Raw genomic sequence first — 22,451 nt, 5'->3', positions numbered from 1 at the left:
TATTCATAAGAGTCCACCACAGCATGCAGCCCTGCATGTTTGATATGTGCTGAATCATGAACAGTAATAATAATAATGTTTTTTCACTTCCTGAACTTTCTGCATATATTCTACATTACAGTGATGTGTTTTTCTCAGCTGCATGTTCATTTGGTAACATTTGTATACAAAACAGCAGGTAATATATCATCTAAAAACTTTATGTTAAAATGTCACTCATTGTAATCATAGTTGAATCAGCTCTGTTCGTAGCAGCATTTTGTTTTTCCTACTTTTGTTTTGGCAGATTTGTTGGTAGTTATTATGTCCAGTAATAACCACAGAGGGCGGCCACATCAGCTTTAATAATAGCTGAATGAGTATAGTATAGATTGACTCCTCTAGTTTATGTTCTGTCAAATTAGTATCTTGTGAGCAAGATCCATCATCTGTTTTTGTCTTAATATTACACAAATAATACTACATAATAACAATTGATAGCTAAATAATACTTAACTTAATGAATAAACATAAATTATGTAATAAAAAACAACTAAATGATTCTACATGAAAAGTTAAAGGTATCGCTGTTAGAAACAGGATGTTTATTTCTAGGCTTTGAGCTTCTAATGGGAGGCAGTCTGACCAGCGTATGATCACTTCATCTACGTATCGTTGCAGTTCTTGCATAACTCTTACAACTGCATCCTGTTACTGTTGTGCAGTTATCAGCCAGTCAACACTTCAAAAACCTCTATATTATATTATTATTCATAATATACATACACAGTGTTCTTTGTTGCATGTGTATACTTCAGCTAGGCATTTCTGAGAACAACACCAGTCATCATCAGAGCTGAGTGGCTTATGCACCTGTTTGTTGTTCCCAGCAGAGGGAGCACAGCAGCTCAGAGCCCAGTGGGAGAGAGCAAGCAGAGTGCAGTGCAAACACCTCTGAGGTGAGTTTCTGTATGTTTGCAGTGTAGCAGTAGTGTATGGCTTGCAGTAGATTCGTGGGATCTTGTGTACATCACAACAAGTGCCTTGTGCCTCTGCTAGCAGCATCCATTGTAGTTGATTTAGTTCTGCGTTCACTCATCAACAGTCATAGCAGAGCACTGCAGCCCAGCACTAAGAAGCAGCTGGAGGAATCTGGTGCTGCATAATCCCAGTAACAGTAAGCTCGAAATGTAAACAAGATTAGTGCTTGGCTCCAGAATAACAACTGCTGTGGTAATAATATGTTAGTGGTACAAACTGGGCTGGAACGACGTTAGCCAAGCTTTTTGTTAGGGTCTCAGAGCAGAACTGGCATGTCTGAAGATGACAGCGTTAGTTTGCTAAGTAGAACTAACTGAACATGATTAAGAACCTGAGAGTTTATTTGTTTGAATGGAAATTAAATCTTTCCTGTGCGAATTAGGCTCTCTGACATGATCAGAGTATGATCAGAGAGTCTGATTTAAGAAACTAAATGTCTGTAAAATGTCCAGTTTTAAATCAAAGGGACGGCAATACTGTTCACTCCATGTTTGTCTGTATCGATCTGCAGTCTTGTACTCATAACATAAATCTTAGTGAATTTCATTCTCTTATATTCATTGTAAATTAAAATGGAGCCAAGTAGAAGTTGTCTATAGCCATCGAGACGACAGTCATGAAACGCATTTCTGCATTTCAGAAGAAAATGTTTTGTGTTAATGTGTGCAGGACATGCAAAGTGTGCAGTGGATTCTTCAGTAAATCCGTCATGCAAATAGTTTGCACTGTTAGTGTTGTTGCATACAACGAGTGGCAGCTCTAACAAGGGAGGTTAAAGCATTCCTGCTCTGTAATGCAATAAGTCAAAGCTACCTGAGCCACATCACCTGAAAAGATTAGCTCTGTCATTCTGGCAGTTTGTGCTTGCAAATGTCTTCAGTAAGAGCAAGAAGCGACTGGGACTGGAGGGGTGCTGCTTCAAACTCTAATGAAGGCAGTAATCAAGGTCAAAATCTGCAACACGCCTCTTCTGCAGCATGACTCCAGCAAACAGGTACCGTGACCGTTGATGTGGAGGAAATGAGCAGCTCAGGTTCTTATAAGTGGAGATGGATCACATGGGAAGGGTTAAAGGTTTGTGTTATAGTGCTAGACTGACTAGAACGGACTAGAACTGCACTTTCTTCCGCACAGTTATATATTACGATAGATGCTGAGTTAGTAATGATGTAACCAGGGGAGCTTACCACCATCGTAACCAGCACAACAGATTCGAATACAAACAACAAAAGAAAATACACAGAAATTTGGAGTTTATGACAAAGAAATTAACTTTGATGTGTGAGTTTGTGTTTGTCAGCAGCATGAGCATGTCTGATTGTTGCCTAGACTGAACACTTGCATGCTCCAACACAGCATGCTGCTTCTTTGGATTATAGCTTAATGCCGTTGCTGCTGCCTGTTGGAGGATACTGATCTGATAACAACACATCCTTTAAGTCCTGAAGGCTGTGAGGTGGGACCTCCATGAATCGAATTTATTTGTGCAGCAAATACAACAGATGTTTGATTAGACTGTTTTATATAACCAGTCATGGTCCTCAAACCATTCCTGACCCTTTGTAGCAGTTTGAGCTACAGTAGCTTGTTGGATCAGGTCAGCTGGGCCAGCCTTCGGTCACCACATGGATCAGTGAGACTTGGCCTCTCATGACCCTGTCACTAATTCCTCACTGTTCCTTCCTTAGAGCACTAAATAGATGCATCCATCAGTATGAATGTGTGTGAATGGTAGTTAGGAATTATTTAAAAGCATACAAAAAAGTGCTTGTGTGACTGACTGTGAATGGGTGAATGTGGCATGTTGTGTAGAGCACTTTGAGTGCTATATATAAGATAATATATAATATATAAGCAGAGGCGTCACACAATACACAGAATGTGAACCTGAGAGCGGACTACAGCAACCTCCTAAAGGAAGAGCCATGACGTGATCCTCGCCTAGTGGCTGAAGAACCTCGTGGCGCTCTATGATCACCTGGCAGCACAAATAAATGGCTAAGAAAAGGCAGATTGATCGAGATCATGAAGGATCCCCACAACATACAGTGAATGAGAACAACAGCGATCAGGGAGTTCTAGTTTCAGAGAGATGAGCAGCTGCTGGCTAACAATCCAGACACAGTGGTGGTTGCAAGGATCTGCAGACCGCCGTTGTGATAATGTGGCAATCCCAGCAGTCAGGATGTTACAACCTGCCTCAAAAGCCACAACCTAAAAGTGGAGACACACAAGAGTCATAAGAAGCATAGGTTATATTTTTAATTACAGCAAAACTAAATGCTCTTACATGACTTAAGTGGACATGTTAAAGCAAACATGGATGCCCCTACATGAGGATCACAAGTTGCTGCACTGGACACAGAAAAGTAACATGTGACCAACAAAAAGAGGATACAGCAGCCACAAACCAAAAGAAAACCACAAGTAGCAACCAATATGTCCAACTAAGTGATCTGTTTGTGTAGTCACAAAGTGAATTATCAAGTAGTCCTACATGCTGTGGATTATGTAGCTAGCTGCTGGAACGTAATATTCTCACAAGATAAAATGAGATTAAAAGAGCGGGTCTACATGCAATGATGCTAGCGCTAGCCATGTTAGCATGCTACCTCCAACAGATAGTCAGACTGAGTCCACAGGTGATTACTCAGAGTCAGTTTCTTACATATCCATGTTAGAAAGAGCGGGAATAGCAAGGCTAAATGCCTTTTTAGAGTGTGTGCTTGTACAAAGCAGTGCAAAGTTTTCAGCGTAAACAGCAGTGTTGTTCAATTCAAACAGTTAGCTTCCCCTCCGTGAATCGCTAACCAATCAGTGGGCTCCTTATATTGCAGCGGACTGCATTACTTTTTCTCCAAGGACCAAAAAAAGAAACACAAATTTCTTTTTCATGCATTTATCGAATCTTAGGCAAGACTGAACTGCAAGTTCTGTACCGAGTTCTTCTTCATAAAACTGGATGTTTCATTAAGTAATTGCAGTTGAAAATCAGAGGTTAGTTCCCCAGACCTCATCCACCTGGGAGTGTTTAAATAAAGGACTTAACACAAAGCTCAACAATAGTTGATAAAGTGTCGTATAAAGTATGTTCCAGTAACTTTGTAATTGAGAATAAGAGTGCACATCTGCAGACACATAGTTAAATCTGTGATTCTGGATTGCATTAAAATGTGCCACTGACAATGCTTGGTGCCTGCTTCCACTGCAGTATTGCACTGAGCACATATTTGGATCAGTTTTCAAACTCTATCAAAGATGAAAAGTCAAAAGTTGATTTTCCTTTTTTTAATTTGCTATGTTTTGTTTAGTGGTGGCGGATGTGTTTAGTGGTGGTGCTCACTCTCTCTGAGTATCACTTCCTGTTCCTGTTCTAACACAGTGGAGCTTTTGTGTCACTTTTCTGCGTAGCAGTTTAATTAGAAACTTATAGATAACTTCTTATTTCATAGTGTAATCTTCACATGCTTCATCTAAAGCACTTTATTGTTACAGTATTCACTCACTGTGTCTTTAGGGTTTTGCTAGCTTAGCTTAGCTCATAGCTGACTCGCTAGCAGCATGGCCTCTTCACCTGTCCCTCCTGCACTTTCCTGCTCATTGTGTCAGATGTTTAGTTACTCCTCGGCCTCTTTTAGCAGTGATGATACTTGTAAAAATGCTGCCTATTTTCAGGTCTGGAGGCCAGGATCACTGAGTTGGAGACTCGACTTCACACTCTTGGAATAACCCATAGCTAACCAGGCCCCTGTAGCCGGTGTAGCCAAAGGTAGCATCGGCCCTGCTAACAGGATGGCTGACAGTGAGGTGGAAGCATAGTCAAAAGTTACAGTAATTTTAAAAAATGTCGGGAAACCCTGTCAGTGACGAGTTAGGGTTTAAAGGGCCTTGGTACACCACCAACCTTTTTATGTATCTGAGACGTGAAGCTAGAGACCTCAGCAACCAAAGTCAGTTGTCTTCCCGTGTCCTTCAACGCACATATTAAACAAATATGTAAGACTGCGTTCTTCCATTTGCGCAACATCTCTAAAGTTAGAAATATCCTGTCTCAGAGTGACGCTGAAAAACTAGTTCATGCATTTATTACTTCCAGGCTGGACTACTGTAATTCATTATTATCAGGATGTCCAAAAAACTCATTGAAAAGCCTTCAGCTAATCCAAAATGCTGCAGCAAGAGTCCTGACAGGGACTAGAAAGAGAGAGCAGATTTCTCCTGTTTTGGCTTCCTGTTAAATCCAGAATTCAAAATCCTGCTCCTCACATACAAGGTCTTAAATAATCAGGCCCCATCTTATCTTAATGACCTTGTAGTACCATATCACCCAATCAGAGCACTTCGCTCTCCCCCTTGAGGCGACTGATGCTGATGTTGAATTGATCATAGCGGAGATGCTGACAGATTTTCATAAAGCCAAGTGGGAACATTTTATGTAATTCCTAACATTAGAGATCCATAAAGTTCTTTTGCTTAGAAACCAGTGAGTGGAAGGGTGAGTGCTGTGCTGCCACTGGATGCAGATTAAATTGAAGCCAGTGTTACTGAGTTCCAGCAGTCTGCCTCAGCAGACAGCCAATGAAAAAGAGAGCAAGGGGAACCTTAACATTACCCGAGCTGACGCTCCTGTCCTTCCTGCCCTTGCTTTCTCTCACCGTCTCACTGTTCGTTGTGCAGCCTGCAGACGAGCAGAGAATGGACTCAAACGAGGAGGCAGAGGCTGAATGAGAGGGAGAGAATCTGAGGAAGAATTCGGGGTTGGTGTGTGGAGCTGCTGTTTTGTGTGCGTGTTAGACGATGACGTGCGCTGTGCTCTGAGATGGCGTAAAGAATTCTGATTGCCTTCAGCGGTGTGGAGGAGGCATCTCAATCCTTGAGAGGGGCCCACATGCAGTAATGTCTGTCCGCTGTGGTTTCTCTCCTTTGCAAAGGAGAGCGTGTGCATGTTTTCTTCCTCTTTCCTCCCCCTCTCGCTCTCTGCTAATCCTTACCTCCTCGGTTCTTCATACTGGCATCTTTTTCCGTCTTCCCACATTTTTCCTTCAGGGATGAGATAAGTGGAGATGAATCTGACAATATATTGAGAGCTCCTTTTTTGTCTGATGAACATGGATTGTCTTTGCATTGTCACAACCAAGGTAAGAGACATGATTCACTGGACTTGAGAATAGTCACTGTACGAGAATGAGGGACGAGGTGAAGCAGGGAAAACGCTGTTTGGTTGTTTCTGGATGTTTTCATGAATATAGATGTTTGCTCTCCCTCCCTCCTGGTTGTCTTCGTTCCCGAGTAAAAAGTTGTATAAATTCATTTCATTGCTGCTGCTGGACATTTCTGTTGACCTGTTCTGGTTCACGTCTCTCAGTCAGCAACACTATAAAAAGCTCAGATATTTGAACTTGTATCACTGGCTTGTGGCTCTGCTGCAGCCCAGTGCTCACACAACGTGAGCAATGCCAACACTGCAAGAAAAAGGTTGTTTCCTCGTAGCGCAGAAGTGTTTGTGCACACCTGGAACATTTTATTTTAGAAAACGTTTGAGTTACTGTGCAAACGATCATTGCATCACTCAGGAGAGCAGTTCAGTCCCTGTGACCACCGTACTGTCATCATGTTTGTTAGATTTCCTTTCTAAGTTATTGTTTCTTATACATAATCCTCTTTCCTGTTTATGATTCAAAATTAATTTAAAGTATCTCATCATGACACTTGTGACATCACAAAGCACCGTGAATGAAGAATATCAGACAGGGATCATCGGTGGTTGAGGATAGGACCACAACTTCAGATGCTGCAGTGACTCCACGCGGCTCATAGCGTTAAAAACATTTTAATAAATGGTCATCATCACTATGTCAGCTTTTAAAGAAGTTTAGTTTTTGTTCATGTTGGATAATCTTTCTTTACATTTGGGTTTTAAGAATATATTTAATTACCAGAAAAAGTATTTCTCCTGGCATTAGTTCCAAGTTTGTAACATTGTGGCGTCGCTGGTTGCAGCCATTGGCCCCTGTTTAATAGTCTCGAGTCAAAGTGAAACTCTCTTTGAATATCACCTTTATTTTCATCTAATCTAAAACTGTCTGATCTTTATGGACACAGGACAGTGTAGAGAAGCTGGGAGAGGGTGCACAGTAAGGTCTCTGCCCTGTCACATCTGTATTTATAACCTAACTGTGTGGGACAATATTACAGTGTTAACCACCTTGAGGCGACTATTGTTGTGATCTCATCCTGCATAAATAATAGGGGTGGGGAAAATGGATACTGTGTAGCATGGTGATATTTTGTTTGCTAATAATGTATGGATACAGGGACAGCAGAAATCGATATTTTGTTACAAAAAGGTTTTTGTGCTCTGACTTCAGAGCATGTTGATCCTTTTTCTGAGCAAGAATCCTGACATTCCTTCACTGTCCAAATGTGTTTCACTTGTTTTTGGCAGCAATAAACATGACAGTTTACTTATTTTAATTTAAGACATGTTTTATTTTAATTAAGTTTAAAACTTTTTTATTTAATGTAAAATTATATTTTGTTTTAATTTACTTTCAAATTCTTCAGTTGCTGAAGGGGCTGCATAGTTTTCATAAACTGCATAGTTCAGAATAGCTATAATTGTACCAGATGGTTGATTCAGTTAAGTTGGACTAGACTGTAATACAAACCGTTCAGTTTGTCAACAATCAAACTGAAATGAGAGAAAGACTGAGTGTGAGACTTTGATATTAGAGAAAATGAATATTGATAAAGTTTACCTTTATGTACAGAATCTGAATATCGCAAAATATTTTAAAATTGCAATAATATCGTATCGTGGGATGTATGGTGATTCCCACCTCTAGTGAATAAAAATTGAATTTAATGAAGTTGACATTTGTTTCTCTTTTGTGAATTAAAATTACAGCAAAAATCATTTCTAAACCTTTTTTTTTTAGGAAATATCACCAAACTTTTGAAGTTTTGAACTTAAACTGATGACCTCAGAATCACATCTGTAGCTCTTCTCAAATGAATGAAACTACATGTGCTATTTCTCTTGAATCACCTGCAGGTTATGTTAAGTATGTAAGTATGACCTGTGGTTATCCAGCTCTCTGGTCGGTGTGTTAGCTGTTGAAGCTGTGTTAGCACTAATGGCACTCACTGCAAATGCAGCTTAGCTCAGTGCATTGTGCACCGAACTGTTATAATCTTATAATTAGATTCACCACAGTAGCTGGTGTGGATATAGTAACTTAGCTTCAGTTAGCTGGGCTCTAACCCGAGCTGTCAGGACACCAGGCTGGCTGTGAGGGTCCCATTATAATTCAGTTTACTTTAATTTTGTTTATATAGTTCCAAATATTCGTCAACATGTGTTATAGTGCGAGGTAAAGGCCCTACAATAATACAGAGAACCACAACAATTAAATGACTCCCTGTGAGGAAGCACTCTGTGACAGTGGAAGGAAAATCTCTTTAAGAGAAGAAACCTCTGGCAGGATTAGGCTCAGGAAGGAGAAGCCATCTGCCACAGTTGTTTGGGGCTGAGGGGAGGGACCCACTGTGGAAGAATAACTGATGGTTTAAATGCATAGTGGTTTAGAAACACTATTTTTACTCACTGTGTTTATAAAGGTGAATAAAGAAAAAACATTCAGTGCATTGTGTGAATCCCCGAGCACACTAGACCTCTGAAGCTTTCAGGGTCACCTGATCCAGTCCGAGCTACAGATACAGTAACCAATAACCACCTGGATCCTGACAGGGCCGTGGCAGATCCTTCGCCGGTCTGCAGCTGGTTCATAACCAAATCTTAGCTGGCTGGGAGAGGCAAGTGGTTGTATCTGTCTGTGCTTTAATACAGAACATTGCAGCGAGAGTAGTGACAGGGACCAGAAAGAGAGCAGATTTTCCCCATTTTAGCTTTGCTTCATCCATCACTCTAACCCTGTGAAATCCTGCTTTGTTTTATAGAAGTTTTATCGAATCTGTGACGTCTTTTTGTATCGCTGCCTGGTTTGGTAACCTGACGGTGAAGAATAAGAATCGGTTGGGACTTCTGGTAAAAACTGCTAGCAAAATTTCAGGGCGCTGGCAAGATGGACTTTTGGCCATTTACAATAGAAATGTGCTTAGAAAGGCTCATTCTATTATTAATTGTGTGAACCATCCATTTCACAGTGAGTTTGAGTTGTTTTAGAGTTCCTGTGAGGACTAAAGGACTCCAGGTCTCTTTTATCCCCACTGCGTCTTGTCTCCTTAATGGCAAATAACTGTCCTCGGACTTCCTATCACTATTATTGTCATTATTATTTTATAGTATTGTTTTGTTTATTTATATCCTGCTGCTAAACTAATTTCCCCTTGTGGGACAATAAAGAAATTGAAATTGAAAATAAATAATCAGGCCCCATCTTATCTTAATGACCTTGTAGTACCATATCACCCTATTAGAGCACTTCGCTCTCGCTCTGCAGGCCTACTTGTTGTTCCTAGAGTATTTAAAAGTAGAATGGGAGGCAGAGCCTTCAGTTTTCAGGCCCCTCTTCTGTGGAACCAGCTTCCAGTTTGGATTCAGGAGACAGACACTATCTCTACTTTCAAGATTAGGCTTCAAACTTTCCTTTTTGCTAAAGCATATAGTTAGGGCTGGACCAGGTGACCCTGAACCATCTTTAAATGATGCTGCTAAAAGGCTTCCACTGCTGGCAGCTTCCAGTGACTGTTTCTTCTTGACTAATCCCATCACTCTTTGTTTTAAAACACCACTACTGTTAATTAGTAACTTCATCTCTTGCCTTGCCTCCTATTGTTTACCTTTTGTCCTTTTCTTTGCTCTCCTCCTCTTTCCCCCCACCCTCAACTGATTGCAGAGGATTGTTGCCCCTCCACAGAACTCTGTGTGTGTGTGTGTGTGTGTGTGTGTGTGCGTGTGTGTGTGTGTGTGCGTGTGTCATCATACAAAGATGCAGTGTGGTACCAGGGGTGCCTTTTATCCCCTTAATCGTTTTCAATGATAATTGACCCAGTAACTATAGCAACAAGAACAGCAGGGTTGGGTCAAAGGGAAGCTTTAGCACCCAAAACATGATTGTATGCTGACGATAAGCTTGTGTATATTCTATTATATATATTATCTATTATATATATATTGTGTATATTCTGACCAGCATTCAAGACCTTTTAATTTGACTGTTTGTCTCGTATTACAGTCAATTTCCATAAAACTGAATTAATGAAATTAGGATTAAGATCCCAGATGGGCAGCCTCTTCTAAAATTTTAGAGATTCTCTTTTTCTCTTGGTGTAAGAATTAATTTGGTGAAGATGTTTTTAATAATTTGAGTTAGAGGAAGTGTGTCCCATGTATGCCCAGTATTATTACTGCTCACATCAGAACAGTCCTGTGCTGGATAAGAAGCAATGCTACTACCATGTTGGGGAACCTGAACAGGGTCCGAGCTGACATCACTGCCTGTTGTTTACTTGTGGCAAGAAGGCTAATCCTACACAGGAAGGACTTCTCACCTCCATCATGTGGACAGTGGACATCTTGTTCTTTTAACAACTGCAACAGAGGCGCTGCTTTAGTAAAGCATCAGTCAAACTGTTTTTGGAAACCTGGAAGCTTTTGTGTCAAATATGGAAGCAAAAGATACTAAGGTGCTTTTTCTTTGTGTGTCTAGCCAGCTTTTTGGTGAAAAGATGCAGGGTTGATATGGTTATTGAATGTGGAGCTGCCAGGGATAAAATTCATGAATGTTGTGAAGGAGGATACAAGGGATGGGGTGACATGGAGGCAGATCATCCACTGTGACAACCCCTGGGGTGAGCAGCTGAAAGAAGCAGTTGGTAGCGTCTCATCTAATATCTTGTTAAATTCTGTAAAGTGGTTGCAGTTTCATATCCCTGATGTTTGACAGCACGGTGGTGATCAGCACTGTTACCTCACTACTAGAAGGTCCTGAGTTTGGTTCCAACACCTGGCCAGGATCTTTGTGTGTGGTTTGCATGTTCTCCCCGTGTTTGGTTGGGTTCTCTGCGGGTACTCTGGCTTCCTCCTACAGTCCAAAGGGGGTTAGGTTCCTTGGTGTTCCCGCGGATAAGCTGGAGGAGGTGGCTGGGGAGAGGGAGGTCTGGGCTTCTCTGCTTAGGCTGCCGCCCCCGCGACCCGGCCCCGGATAAAGCGGAAGAAGATGGATGGATCATTGCTCGGTAATTTGTCTTTGACCAATAAGACCAGACTCGGTCACCTGGTTGTTGTGGCTGTTCAGATTTCAGGAAGGTCTCAGGCCAGGCTCGTGAACTTTGGTGCTGAGTAAGGAAACCTCTGTCATGTTATGTTCAGACCATCCTGTCAGCATGAAGTGCCTGCAGTGATGACCAAGAGACATAGTGTCTATTATCATGCTTAATAACTCTTTGTTGATGCTACTGATGAAACTTGGGCTGGTTTTTTTTGTATGTGTTGCTCGGTGTGTGGACATACTGCAAATCAACTTCTCATTGGGGACAACAGAGTCACTGACCATTGAACATACATATATATATATATATATATATATCAAGTTAAAGTGAGGGATACTGTCTACTTTACAGGTAATACAAAAACTTCAGAAAGGATTTGTGCTCTCAGTTGACAAAGGATCAAAACAAAATCAACCAGTTTAGACTTGAGAGAAAGAATTGCTGATGCTCAAAGTTATAACAATGTGTTCGAGTGTCCAGTATCACAACACTGATACTTCTCATGCATCTGATTCTCCAAAAGTCATCGCAAAACCTTTGTGGATATGTTATATGATATCTGGTCAACCAAAACAGCATCACTAGATAATCAAAGCGCCTGCATCTGCCGGGGAAGAGGATGGTTGAATGATTCCCGCAGTGAGAGAGTCTCTAATGCAGGTCTCCACTGGTTCTGTCTGGGTAGGAGAGGTGACCCTACCTGAGGCTAAGCAAGAAGTTAACACACAGAAAACTGTTGTGCAGGACTACAAGCCGCACCACAGCAATATAAATGCATCTGAAATGAACTGAACTGAATGGATTACATTATGTCTGAACACTGATAGGTACAGGTTATCAGTATGAGAGGGATAATACATGAGTGCTGTCAGAGGGTAACACTGATTGAATAATTATGAGCATGTGACATATTTGGACTTTCCATGGATCACCTGGTTTCTGAGCAAAGTCAACGCAGCATTTGCTGTTTTGGTCTTTTTTGTTTTTTCAATTTAGCATTTTTTGTGACTCATGGTTATTGAATATATTACCTCTCAGCTGTGTTAATATTGTAAACAGTACTGTGGAATAGACCTGAAGGAGTGTGAAACAACCTGAAACATGCAGTATATAAGGTTTAACTCGTGCACTGCCAAAACTATTACATTTGAAACATTTGTGCTTTCTGTGTAATGCACAGCTGCTGCAAAGAGATCTGAAGTACTATAAGCTACGTCTGCTGTTGTAATGCTTTTGGGCATCATGAATATAGTTTTGTAATGAGAGGAAAATAGAGGGGAAAAAATAAACAGATCCCTGCATGAACCTGTTTGATATGCTGTCATTTTTGCTGGGTTTTGTTTTTTCATATAAATTTTTGACCATATAAGAATAACACAGTGTATATATACTAAGTGTACCACTTTTAAAGTGCTTAAAGGATAAGTAGTCTTTGGGGATGAAAAGTAATTTTCCTGTCTGTGTGTATTAAGAATGGTAGCTCAGAAGCCTACATTGTAAAACTGTTAATTGCTAAATTAACTTATCCTGATTAACCCGTCAAAATCTTAAACATATTGTGCATGCATTTATTAAATGGGTTTATTTATTATATAGTTAACTTGGAGGAAATTGGGATAAACTTCTAGAACTGATGAGTCATTTTGATCCCTTTAGATACATATAGATATGTATGCGCATAGATATACACAGTGATGGGAACAGCAGCGTTAAAAGTAACGACATTACTGACACTGTTACTTTTTTCAGTAACCAGTAATCTAACTAATTACTGTTGCTAACAAGAAAAAGTGGTGCGGCTATCTTCAGCTTACCGGGAGGTAGGGGGGGCGAAACAATCGCACAAGTGCTGCTGATTGAGGAAGAATAAAGTAGTCATGGTAAACCAATCACATGATCAATTTAAGATTACATGGAACCAAGATGCTACGTCAACCCAAGACAAGGGTGAAGTTTTAGGAGTGATGATGCCAAGGGAGAGCGAAAGAAAGAGTGAGAGTTTTGAGTTAGTGTGTAGTGTATGGATAGTGTTAGGTGTGTCAGAACAACGAGGCGACTGCTGAAGGTCACAGCTGCTGCCAAAAAGCCACCAAAGGCAGATTACAGTGTAAACGCTGTCTGCAGGTGGAGACAGCAGCAGTGACACACCTGCTGCTGTCAGGCTGCAGGTATCAGGCTGTGATGTGCTTTTTTATCTTACAGTGGACAGAAATGATTTTTGGGAGGGGCACAAATAGATCGTGTGGCATCTTATTGATGCAGAACAGCTGATTGTTCTGTAAATAGTTTCAATGGTTATAAAATAACAGCTTGGCTGCATTTTAGGTAAATAGCTGCAAATAACTTTGTTGTTTGTAAAACTTGTGCAAAGGTTTATAAAACTTACAGTTTATATTTGCATTTCAAGTTAAGAGAATGATTTTTAAACATGTTTGTGGTTGTTACAGTAAAAATAACTTTTTCTACTCGGATTTTATATTTTTTGTCTGGTTTCAGATCAGCTGTGCTGATACAGTATGTCAAATGAAAAAATAACTGTAACTTCAGACGTGCGAGGTTGTGCTGAAAAGAACGGTACCAAACAAAACAAGGCAGGAAAAATCGTTTTTAAAGCTGAAACGACAAGTAGTCAAAAACGACCTCGACCACAGAGGGATGAACATTGTTTAAAGTAACACAATAGTTACTTTTCCTAGAATTTAGTTACTTTCATAATAACTCTGTTACTAACTCAGAGATACTTTTTTGAAGAAGTAACTATTTACTATTACTAATTACTTTTTCAAAGTAACTTGCCCAACACTGGGTATACAGTACACGTACAATCCAAATTCCAAAGAAGTTGGGACGTTGTGTAAAACATAAATAAAAACCGAATACGATGATTTGCAAATCTTTTTCAACGTATATTCAAATGAATACACCACAAACACAAGACATCTAATGTTCAAACTGATAAGTTTTGTTGTTGTTTTGCAAATCTTCACTCATTTTGAATTTGATGTCTGCAACATCAGAAAGCTGGGACAGAGACAGCAAAAGAAAAACACACCTGTTTTCCACATTCTGCAGGTGAACAGGTTAATTGTAAACAGGTGTTTGTCATGATTTGGTATAAAGGTACTATCCCTAAAAGGCTCAGGTGTTCACAAGGATGGGATGACCACTTTGTGAACTGCGTGGGCAAATAGTCCAGCAGTTTAAGAACAATGTTTCTCAACGTACAAGTGCAAGCAATCCAGGGGTTTCATCATCTACTGTCCATAATATCATCAAAAGATTCGAGCATCTGGAGAAATGACTGCATGAAAGCGGGAAGGCCGAATACCAACACTGGATGCCCATGACCTTCGATACCTCAGGCAGCACTGCATCTTAAAACAACATCATTCTGTAAAGGATATTACCGCGTGGGCTCAGGAGTACTTCAGAAAAACATCAAAATCCTGTACATCAATAAATCATGTTCATTTTATTCTAATGATCTCTCCTTATTGAACTATAGTTGGCCGAAACAAAGGCAGAGGGAAGGAGGGAAGGCATGTCAGGAAGCAGTGAAAGAGAAGATGTGGAGATGAATGTAGGGGCACTAAATGTCAGATTCTGATTGGTGAAGGAACTGTTGGCTGATATGCTGGAAAGAAGGAAGGCAAGAGTATTATGTGTAAACCCAAGTAGAAGGGAAGCAAGGCCAGGAGTATTGGAGGTGGATTCAAACCATTGCATCATGGCATAGATAGGAACATAAATGTTAGGAGTCATTTCTTGGAGGAATATTGATGTGTAGGGGATGTTTAATGCTGTCGGTGAGTATGACCCACATGTTGGATGTCAGGAGATAAAGACAAATTTTGGAGTAAGTTGGAGAGAATGTCCCCGAGGGAGAGAGTGTGATTGGCTCACACTTTGATGGTCAGGAAGGAAACAGAGGTGAGGTTATGGATCAAGTGACAAGTGTGGTGTTAAGAAGAGAAATGGACAGATGTTTGTAAAGTTTGCCGATAAGATGGAAATGGCTGTAGTGACCATGTGCTTACAGAACACCTTCAACAGTTGAACCAACTGTTGTGATTTGGCGCTATATAGATCAAATTGAATTGAACACTTATATGAACTTGACTGACATCCCATTCTTAATCTGTAGGGGGTCAATACAATGTCAGCCCACCCTTTGCAGCCATACAACACGCCATGTGACACATTGTCGGTATGTTATGCTTTCGGCCTCCCAACACATCTCTATGTTACGCATTCAGAAATGTCAGGAAACATGAGAACTGTTTGGAATGAATCTACACATGTACATTTCGTTTTACTGTCATGAACCTGACAGTAAAACGAGTAATGTTAGGGTTAGGACTGGAATACACGGTTGGAACGTGTGTTACCGCCAGGAGCGTCATTCTAGGGCTGGGCGATATGGCCTAAAATTCATATCGCGATATAATTTGAAGCATGTGCAGTAACGATATATATCACGATATATTCTTTTCTTCTGTATAACGTGTTTTACACACTATAAGGACTTAAAATCCTTTAATTTTCTCAAAAATCGAGAGTGCGCCTTATGTATGAATTCTGGTTGTGCTTACTGACCTCGAATCAATTTTGGCTGCAGAAATCTGTTAAAAAATGTTTTAGTACAACTTTGGTAAGACGCACTGCTTGATGGATCATCAGAGCATTACGGCTGCCGTAGTGAGGAGCTTCACGGAGTAATCTGGGTCCAAAACTCCATCTCTTCAGGTCCCAAAGTCAAACGAACACTGAGAGTTAAAAACGGTCTAAATTCTTTCATCTTTAATTAAATCACCAGCGTTGCTGCTTTATCGGGTGTAACAATTAAGTTTAACATCCAGGCATCCATGAAAACAGAATTTATTAAATTTAACGGAGTTAGAAGTTAACAGGAAGTTAGCTTGCTAGTTTCCACCTAAACATGTTGTGCTACGTGATTGCTAGCGACACAGCTATGTTAGCATAACATTAGCACAGTGAAGCTGGAGGATGAACGCCAACTTTTTTCCACTCATTAAAAGTTAACGTGAGGGATTCTGGTGGTCAGGGACAAATGCAATCGCATAGCGTGATGCTATACACGGGCCAAACTTCAGTCAGGAGAACAACTGAGATTATTCATCCACAATACGAGGTTAGTTATTAATATACTGCAACAACATGGGAATAGAGCAGCTGCGAGAGAATTCAACATTAATGAATCAATGTTACGGAAGTGGAGTTTTTGGCTTTCCCCATATTTCAAAAGTGCTTCATCTCTTTGCTATGACTGTCGCCCGCCATAATCTGCAGATGATAATGGTTGTAGCCACTGTGATGCTTTCGACCAAAACAGGCGCAGCTTGATGACATCATCAACATGCGCTGTCGCGATAGAGCAATATAGTCAAAATCTCTATCGTTGGCCAAATTTATATCGTTTCTATCGTATATCGTTTATATCACCCACCCCAACGTCATTCTATTGGATTCCATCCACAATCCGACGCGTATCATAGGGACACGGAAGGGTACCTTTTGCGTTCCTATTGGACGTCTCGGGATGTGACAAATCGTTGGTATGTTACGTGTCGGGAATGAGAATGGTCTGAGCCGTAAGATCTTCAACTCTTTTGGGAAGGCTTTCCATAAGGTTTAGGAATATATTGATGGGAATATTCGACCATTTCCAGTAGCGCATTTGTGAGATCAGACACTGACATTGGACGAGAAGGCTTGGCGCTCAGTCTCCGCTCTGAATCATTCCAAAGGTGTTCTGTTGGTTTAAATTGAGGACTCCATGGAGGTCAGTCAAGTTCATACCAAACTCGCTCATCTATGTCTTTACGGATCTTACTTTCTGCACTGCTGTGTAGTTATCTTGAAACATGGAAGAGGCCATCCCCAAACTGTTTCCACAAAGCTGGGGCTTGAACGCCGCTGCTTGGCCATGGAAACCTCTTCCATGAAGCTCTGTATACATTGTTCTTGAACTCGTTTGAAGGCCAGGTGAAGTTTGGAAGTCTGTAGTGATTGAGTCTGCAGAAACTTGGTGACGCCTTCATCCAACATGGAGTCAGCTCACACTGAAAAAGAAAGTTTGATCTTATGAGTGATTTTATGTGGCTTACCACTTGGGTTAGATGTTATTATTCCAAATTGCTTTCATTTTGGAATATTTAGTAGCAAGGAAATTTCACAACTGGACTTACTGGATTTACTGAACTCCTGAGAGCGACCCGTTCACAAATGTTTCTGGAAGCAATCAGCATGCCTATGGTGCTTGATGTTATACCCCTGTGGCCATGGAAGTGATTGGAAGCCCAGAATTCAGTGATTTGGAAGGTTGAATGGACACTTTTGGCCATAAAGTGTATATATTTATATTATTATTTATATTTATATTGAATTTTCAGTCTGTTGATTTGCTTCATCTCTTACATTGTAATCTGAGAAGTTCATGAAATTGAAATTTCAATACCTGATGAACTGAATGAAATTGCGTCACGTGGTCATGGAACTGCTTGCGAGTCAGGTGTTTGGTTCATTGTCTTCTGACCAACCAGCAGGTAAAGCAGGTCGTCTACTAATTGGAAGGTTGGTGGCTTAAATCCTTTTAATCTTTTGTTCAGATTATAAAGAATACAGTGAGTTGGCAGCACAATTAGGAGAGATTCACTGGCTCAAATCCTGAAGTTTGGCCTGGAGCTGAGGTTACAGGATAATTACCTCATTCAGCCACATGTTTCTTCTGTACTTCATGGAAGCCACTGTTTGTCTCATTCTTCTCCCTCAGCTCAACTTCTCACTCTAAGGAAGAAATAAATAAATATGGCTGCAGATCTGATTGGTTGTCAGTTCACTTAAACAGCTGAATCGATAGACAGTTCCTATGGTAACAGGGAGGCTGGCGCCAAAAATATATGCAACATGCAGACTGGTGCATCTCCCACATACTTCATTGTTGCCTTAAAACAGTAGGCATGTCGCTGGTATAAAGATTGTAACTCTGAACTGAAAGCTAAGAACAAAAAAACAAAAATTTTTCTCCATAAATCATAAACTGCTGAACTTCCTTTTTTTGGTTTATGTTTATCATTTATAGACTTTCTCTTTGATGTAAGGAGTTCACCCAGTAAAGTTACCAAGTTCTCATACATCTGTTGAAAACCTCATTATGACTTTTACTTTTGTTGTTTGTTGTTCTTGTACTTTACATTTAATAAGCCTACTTATTGGTGAACTCAAGTTTGAATCTAATAGAGCGTTACGGTGAGCTAAGTCTGTTGTTTCAACATGAAACCGTGATATTAGCGTTTGATGCAGTAGAGTAAAGCTGCCACTGGAACCCTGCAGATGTGACAAGTTATGCTTATTTGTCTGGCAATCCGATGGACGAGGCTTGGGTTTGGTGGTTGCCAGGACAACTGTACTTGTCTGACTGTACTGAGCCAAGTATAAAGATTGGTGAAGGGGGGATCATGATGTGGGATTTATTTTCAAGATTTTGGCTCAGCCGCTTCGTTCCACTGAAAGGAACTCCTGATTTCATTATTTGGGCATGGCACCTTCCAAAACGTTCCACCATGTCCACGCACCAGTTCACAAACCAAGGCCCTTGAAGATGTAGATGCGCGAGTTTGGTGTGGAAGAAATTGACTGGCCTGCACGAAGTACTGACCTCACACCTGTAGAACACCTTTAGGATAAAAAGAGTGGAGACTGCAGCACGATCTCACCCAATGTCAGTGCTTGAACTCACAACTTCTGGAAACTTCCAAAAATTCCCACAAACACATTCCTAAATGTTGTGGAAAGACTGTAAAATGTCTGTGTCATAAGTTCATATGCACATGAAGGCTGATATGCAAATAGTTTATTTTAACTTACTTACTGCAGTTTAATAACTTAATCTGCAGTTTTTCTTTATTGTCCGAGGAAGAGAAATCGAGTCTCTTTGGGCTTGAACATTAAAGTTCGCTGTGCGACCAAACGCAACAGTTGCATCTGAAAGCTCCTCACAGAACTCTGGATGTCTGCTGTCAGACAGTTTTGTACTCTTACAAAAGTTATGTCCCCAATTTCTTACTTGTAATATTCTGAATTGTTATTGAACGGACATGTGCTGCCTTAGTAATTTAATTATAGAACTAACACATTACATGAGCTGACCTGGACTACTTCTGTAATTGAATTATGTATGTGTGTTGCATGTAACCTGTTCCTCAACACTGGCAGGAACCACAGGTGGCAGCTGTAACCTGTCACTGCTTTTTCAGCTTGTTAAAACATTTTTCTTCTTACTTACATATACACACACTAACATTTGCAACACTTATTCAATCTTTGCTGTGTGATTTCTGCTCACGTTGGGGAGAATCTGTTCAATTCATTCGTTTCTTTCAGTCTAAAAGTTACAACTCGAGTAAAGTAACACACGTTACTTACATTATTGCGTTATACAGCGTGTCAAAGAGTCTTCGTATCACATTCCCACTTCTGTACCCACAGTATTAGTCCCATCCTGTGTCTCGTTAGTTTTCCATTAAGTGTGCAGATCACTCAGCCAGCAGAGCTTCTGTTTGCGTTTTCACTCACCAACTCTTCACCTTCAGTCCCGCCTGCTTGCTCGCGAGCTTCGATGGAGCTTTACATCAAGTGAAAGCTGTTCTACTTTTTCTTTTGTGTTTTAAATTTACCAAAACAAAACGAGACAATCAGATTGATTTCTTCAAATCAGTGATGCTGCTACTTATGTTCCATCTGACATTGTTATTTTAAAGATAACACGCTTCCTTTATGTTCCTTTATGTTTTATGTGTGTGTGTGTGTGTGTGTTTGATAGAGGTAGTGATGTAGGGATGACGCCCACTTTGAGGGAGGCTAACTGGTGTTTCAGTTACACAGGCCTTGTTATCTACGTCTGTTGTGACGATGTTAGTGTCCAGTAACCTAATAATGTAGTAGTACAAATTTAAGGTGACCTTGAGGGTTTTTAAAGGTCTTTGGATACAAATAATAATTATTATTATTTGCAAGTCACGTTTTCTTTTTAACACTGTTCATGTGCTGATGCTCTTTGACTGTCTTACTTTGGTGACCACAGTCATGCCTAACAATCACTGCCACCTTCAGCCTTGGCTAACGCAACCTGCTAACCAGGCGTAGTGTAAGCGTTGATCACTCACTCAGTGCTGCAAGACCTCAGTGAAATTAGAAGACTAGCAACAAAATATGAAAAATGCTTTTAAAAATCTGTAGTTTTACAACAGCTGTATCATGATTTTACTCTCATTTTAATCATAAACACTGGCATTTATCCAAAACCTTCAGCAGTTAACAGCAGTTTTCACAACACGGCTTGTTTTTAGGGAAAATGTCACCGAGGAGAAAATCACTATCACCCTTTTCATTTTACAACTACGAGTACACACATTTGAAAGACAAGTATCAAACATGACTGGCTATTGTAAGCCGTTAACGTCTGCCACGTATTTTGAATGTAAGGAAGAACATTTGCATGAAACTTTGCAGATTTTATATTAAAAAGGTGACATAGAAGCCATTTTGATAGTGAGCTTGTTGCACAATATAAGCTTAATATATTGTTTAATACATTACGTTATACCACCAACTGTACCATAGAAGGTCTTTAAACCCATCAGGATGAGCACTGTCACAACCCTACACAATGATCCCTGCTGTGAATCTCTGACCAAACAATCACAAACAGAATTCATGAGAGTGGCCTGTAGGCCCACTAGTGGGCTCTAGTGGGCTCTGTACTCACTATTTGGCACAGTTCAGTCGAACTAGGATTTGCCATAGAACACCAGAATTGGCAGGTCCACCACTGACGATCACTGTGTTTCTGTCTGACGCTACGAACACTGTTCTACGTACGAGAGGCTGGTCTCTATATCATTCACTCACTGATTGTTTTTATATTAGTGTGTGCTCTAACAAGGGACTTTTTCATATTTATATGAATATGAAAAGTCTTCATATTTTAACTAGCCCATACTCGAACATTTTTGTGATGTACACAATATTTGCTCATCTGCCTTCACACGCATATGAACTTCAGTGACTCCCTCAATCATACTTAATCCATAGAGTTGAATATGATCTTAGTCCACACTTTGCTGCTACAGCTTCAACTGTGCTGGGAAGGCTTTCCACAAACTTTAGTTTTGTTCAGCTATCTTTCCGAACTCCTCCACTTGTACAGTCCCAATAGAGCACTTAATTCGTCCAATCAGATGCTCCTAGCACAACCTAGGAGGTGACCGGGCCTTTGCAACCGTAGCACCCAGACACTGGAATAACCTCGCCGCTTCATATTCGTACCGCCGAGTCAATCCAGTCTTTGAAATCACGTCTTAAAATCTTTTTACTTTGGCTTTTGATTCTTACGAGTTGTTATCTGGCTTGTTGTGTTGTCACCTATTGATTCCTGTTTTTATTGTTTTGTTTTAATTGTCTCATGCTTTTACTGACTGTGACGCACTATGGTCAACACTGTTGTTTTTAATATGTGCTCTATAAATACATTTTGATTTGATTTGAAAGTGTGTTTATAGGAATTTTTGACCATTTGTTTAAAAGTTCATTTGTGAGGCACTGAATGGAAAGGCCAGGCTCACAGTCTCCACTCGAATTCATCCCAAAGGTGTAAGACCAGGATGAGGTGAGGACTCGTGTGCAGTAATGTTGGAACAACAAGGTGCTCAAATGTCTCGTCTACACGGCCAAAGAGCTCTAGTTTTGTCTCATCGGACCAAAGGACGTGCTTCCAGTATGCATAATCTTTTTCTAGCTTGCTGTTAGCAAACTTCAGTCTGGCTTGAAGGTGTCTCTTCTGCAAAAGCTTATTTTGCTCTCCAACCTTGCAGTCCATTCCTGTGCAGGGTTGCTGGTGTTCTGTGGTCTTTAGATTATATTGCATACTAGTTTTCTTTCCAGAGTCTTTGAAATCTTTCAAAGCTCTTTCTCTGCACTGTTGTTTTGTACTATGTGTCTCTTTTCTTGATGATAATTTTCACTCCAGTTCTTGACTATAGGAAACTCCACAGTATCTTTGCATTTCCTGCTTTTTGAGCATCAGCAATTGTTTTTCTCAAGTCTAAACTAATTTCATTTATATTGGTATAAAGCTCTCAGGTGACAGTTGAAACCATTGCTTAAGATTTTAAACTTTG

At 40.3% G+C, this 22,451-nt stretch overlaps 1 protein-coding gene across 4 annotated transcripts in view; it reads left to right on the top strand.

Annotated features, from left to right (window-relative positions):
- The window catches only part of dlg2 (discs, large homolog 2 (Drosophila)), a 154,240-nt gene that overhangs the window by 47,363 nt on the left and 84,426 nt on the right, over window positions 1–22,451 (top strand). For all 4 annotated transcript variants that reach the window (XM_087846994.1, XM_087846993.1, XM_087846992.1 and 1 more), the window contains exon 5: window positions 870–938. In XM_087846994.1, coding sequence (XP_087703120.1) covers window positions 870–938 — 69 coding nt within the window. The remainder of the gene's footprint in view (window positions 1–869; window positions 939–22,451) is intronic.

The sequence above is a fragment of the Neolamprologus brichardi genome, chromosome 10, assembly GCF_056152115.1.
Source record: "Neolamprologus brichardi isolate AB-2024 chromosome 10, ASM5615211v1, whole genome shotgun sequence".
NCBI lineage: Eukaryota > Metazoa > Chordata > Actinopteri > Cichliformes > Cichlidae > Neolamprologus > Neolamprologus brichardi.
The sequence above is the reverse complement of the archived record's forward strand: the minus strand, read 5'-3'. Positions and strand labels throughout refer to the sequence as shown.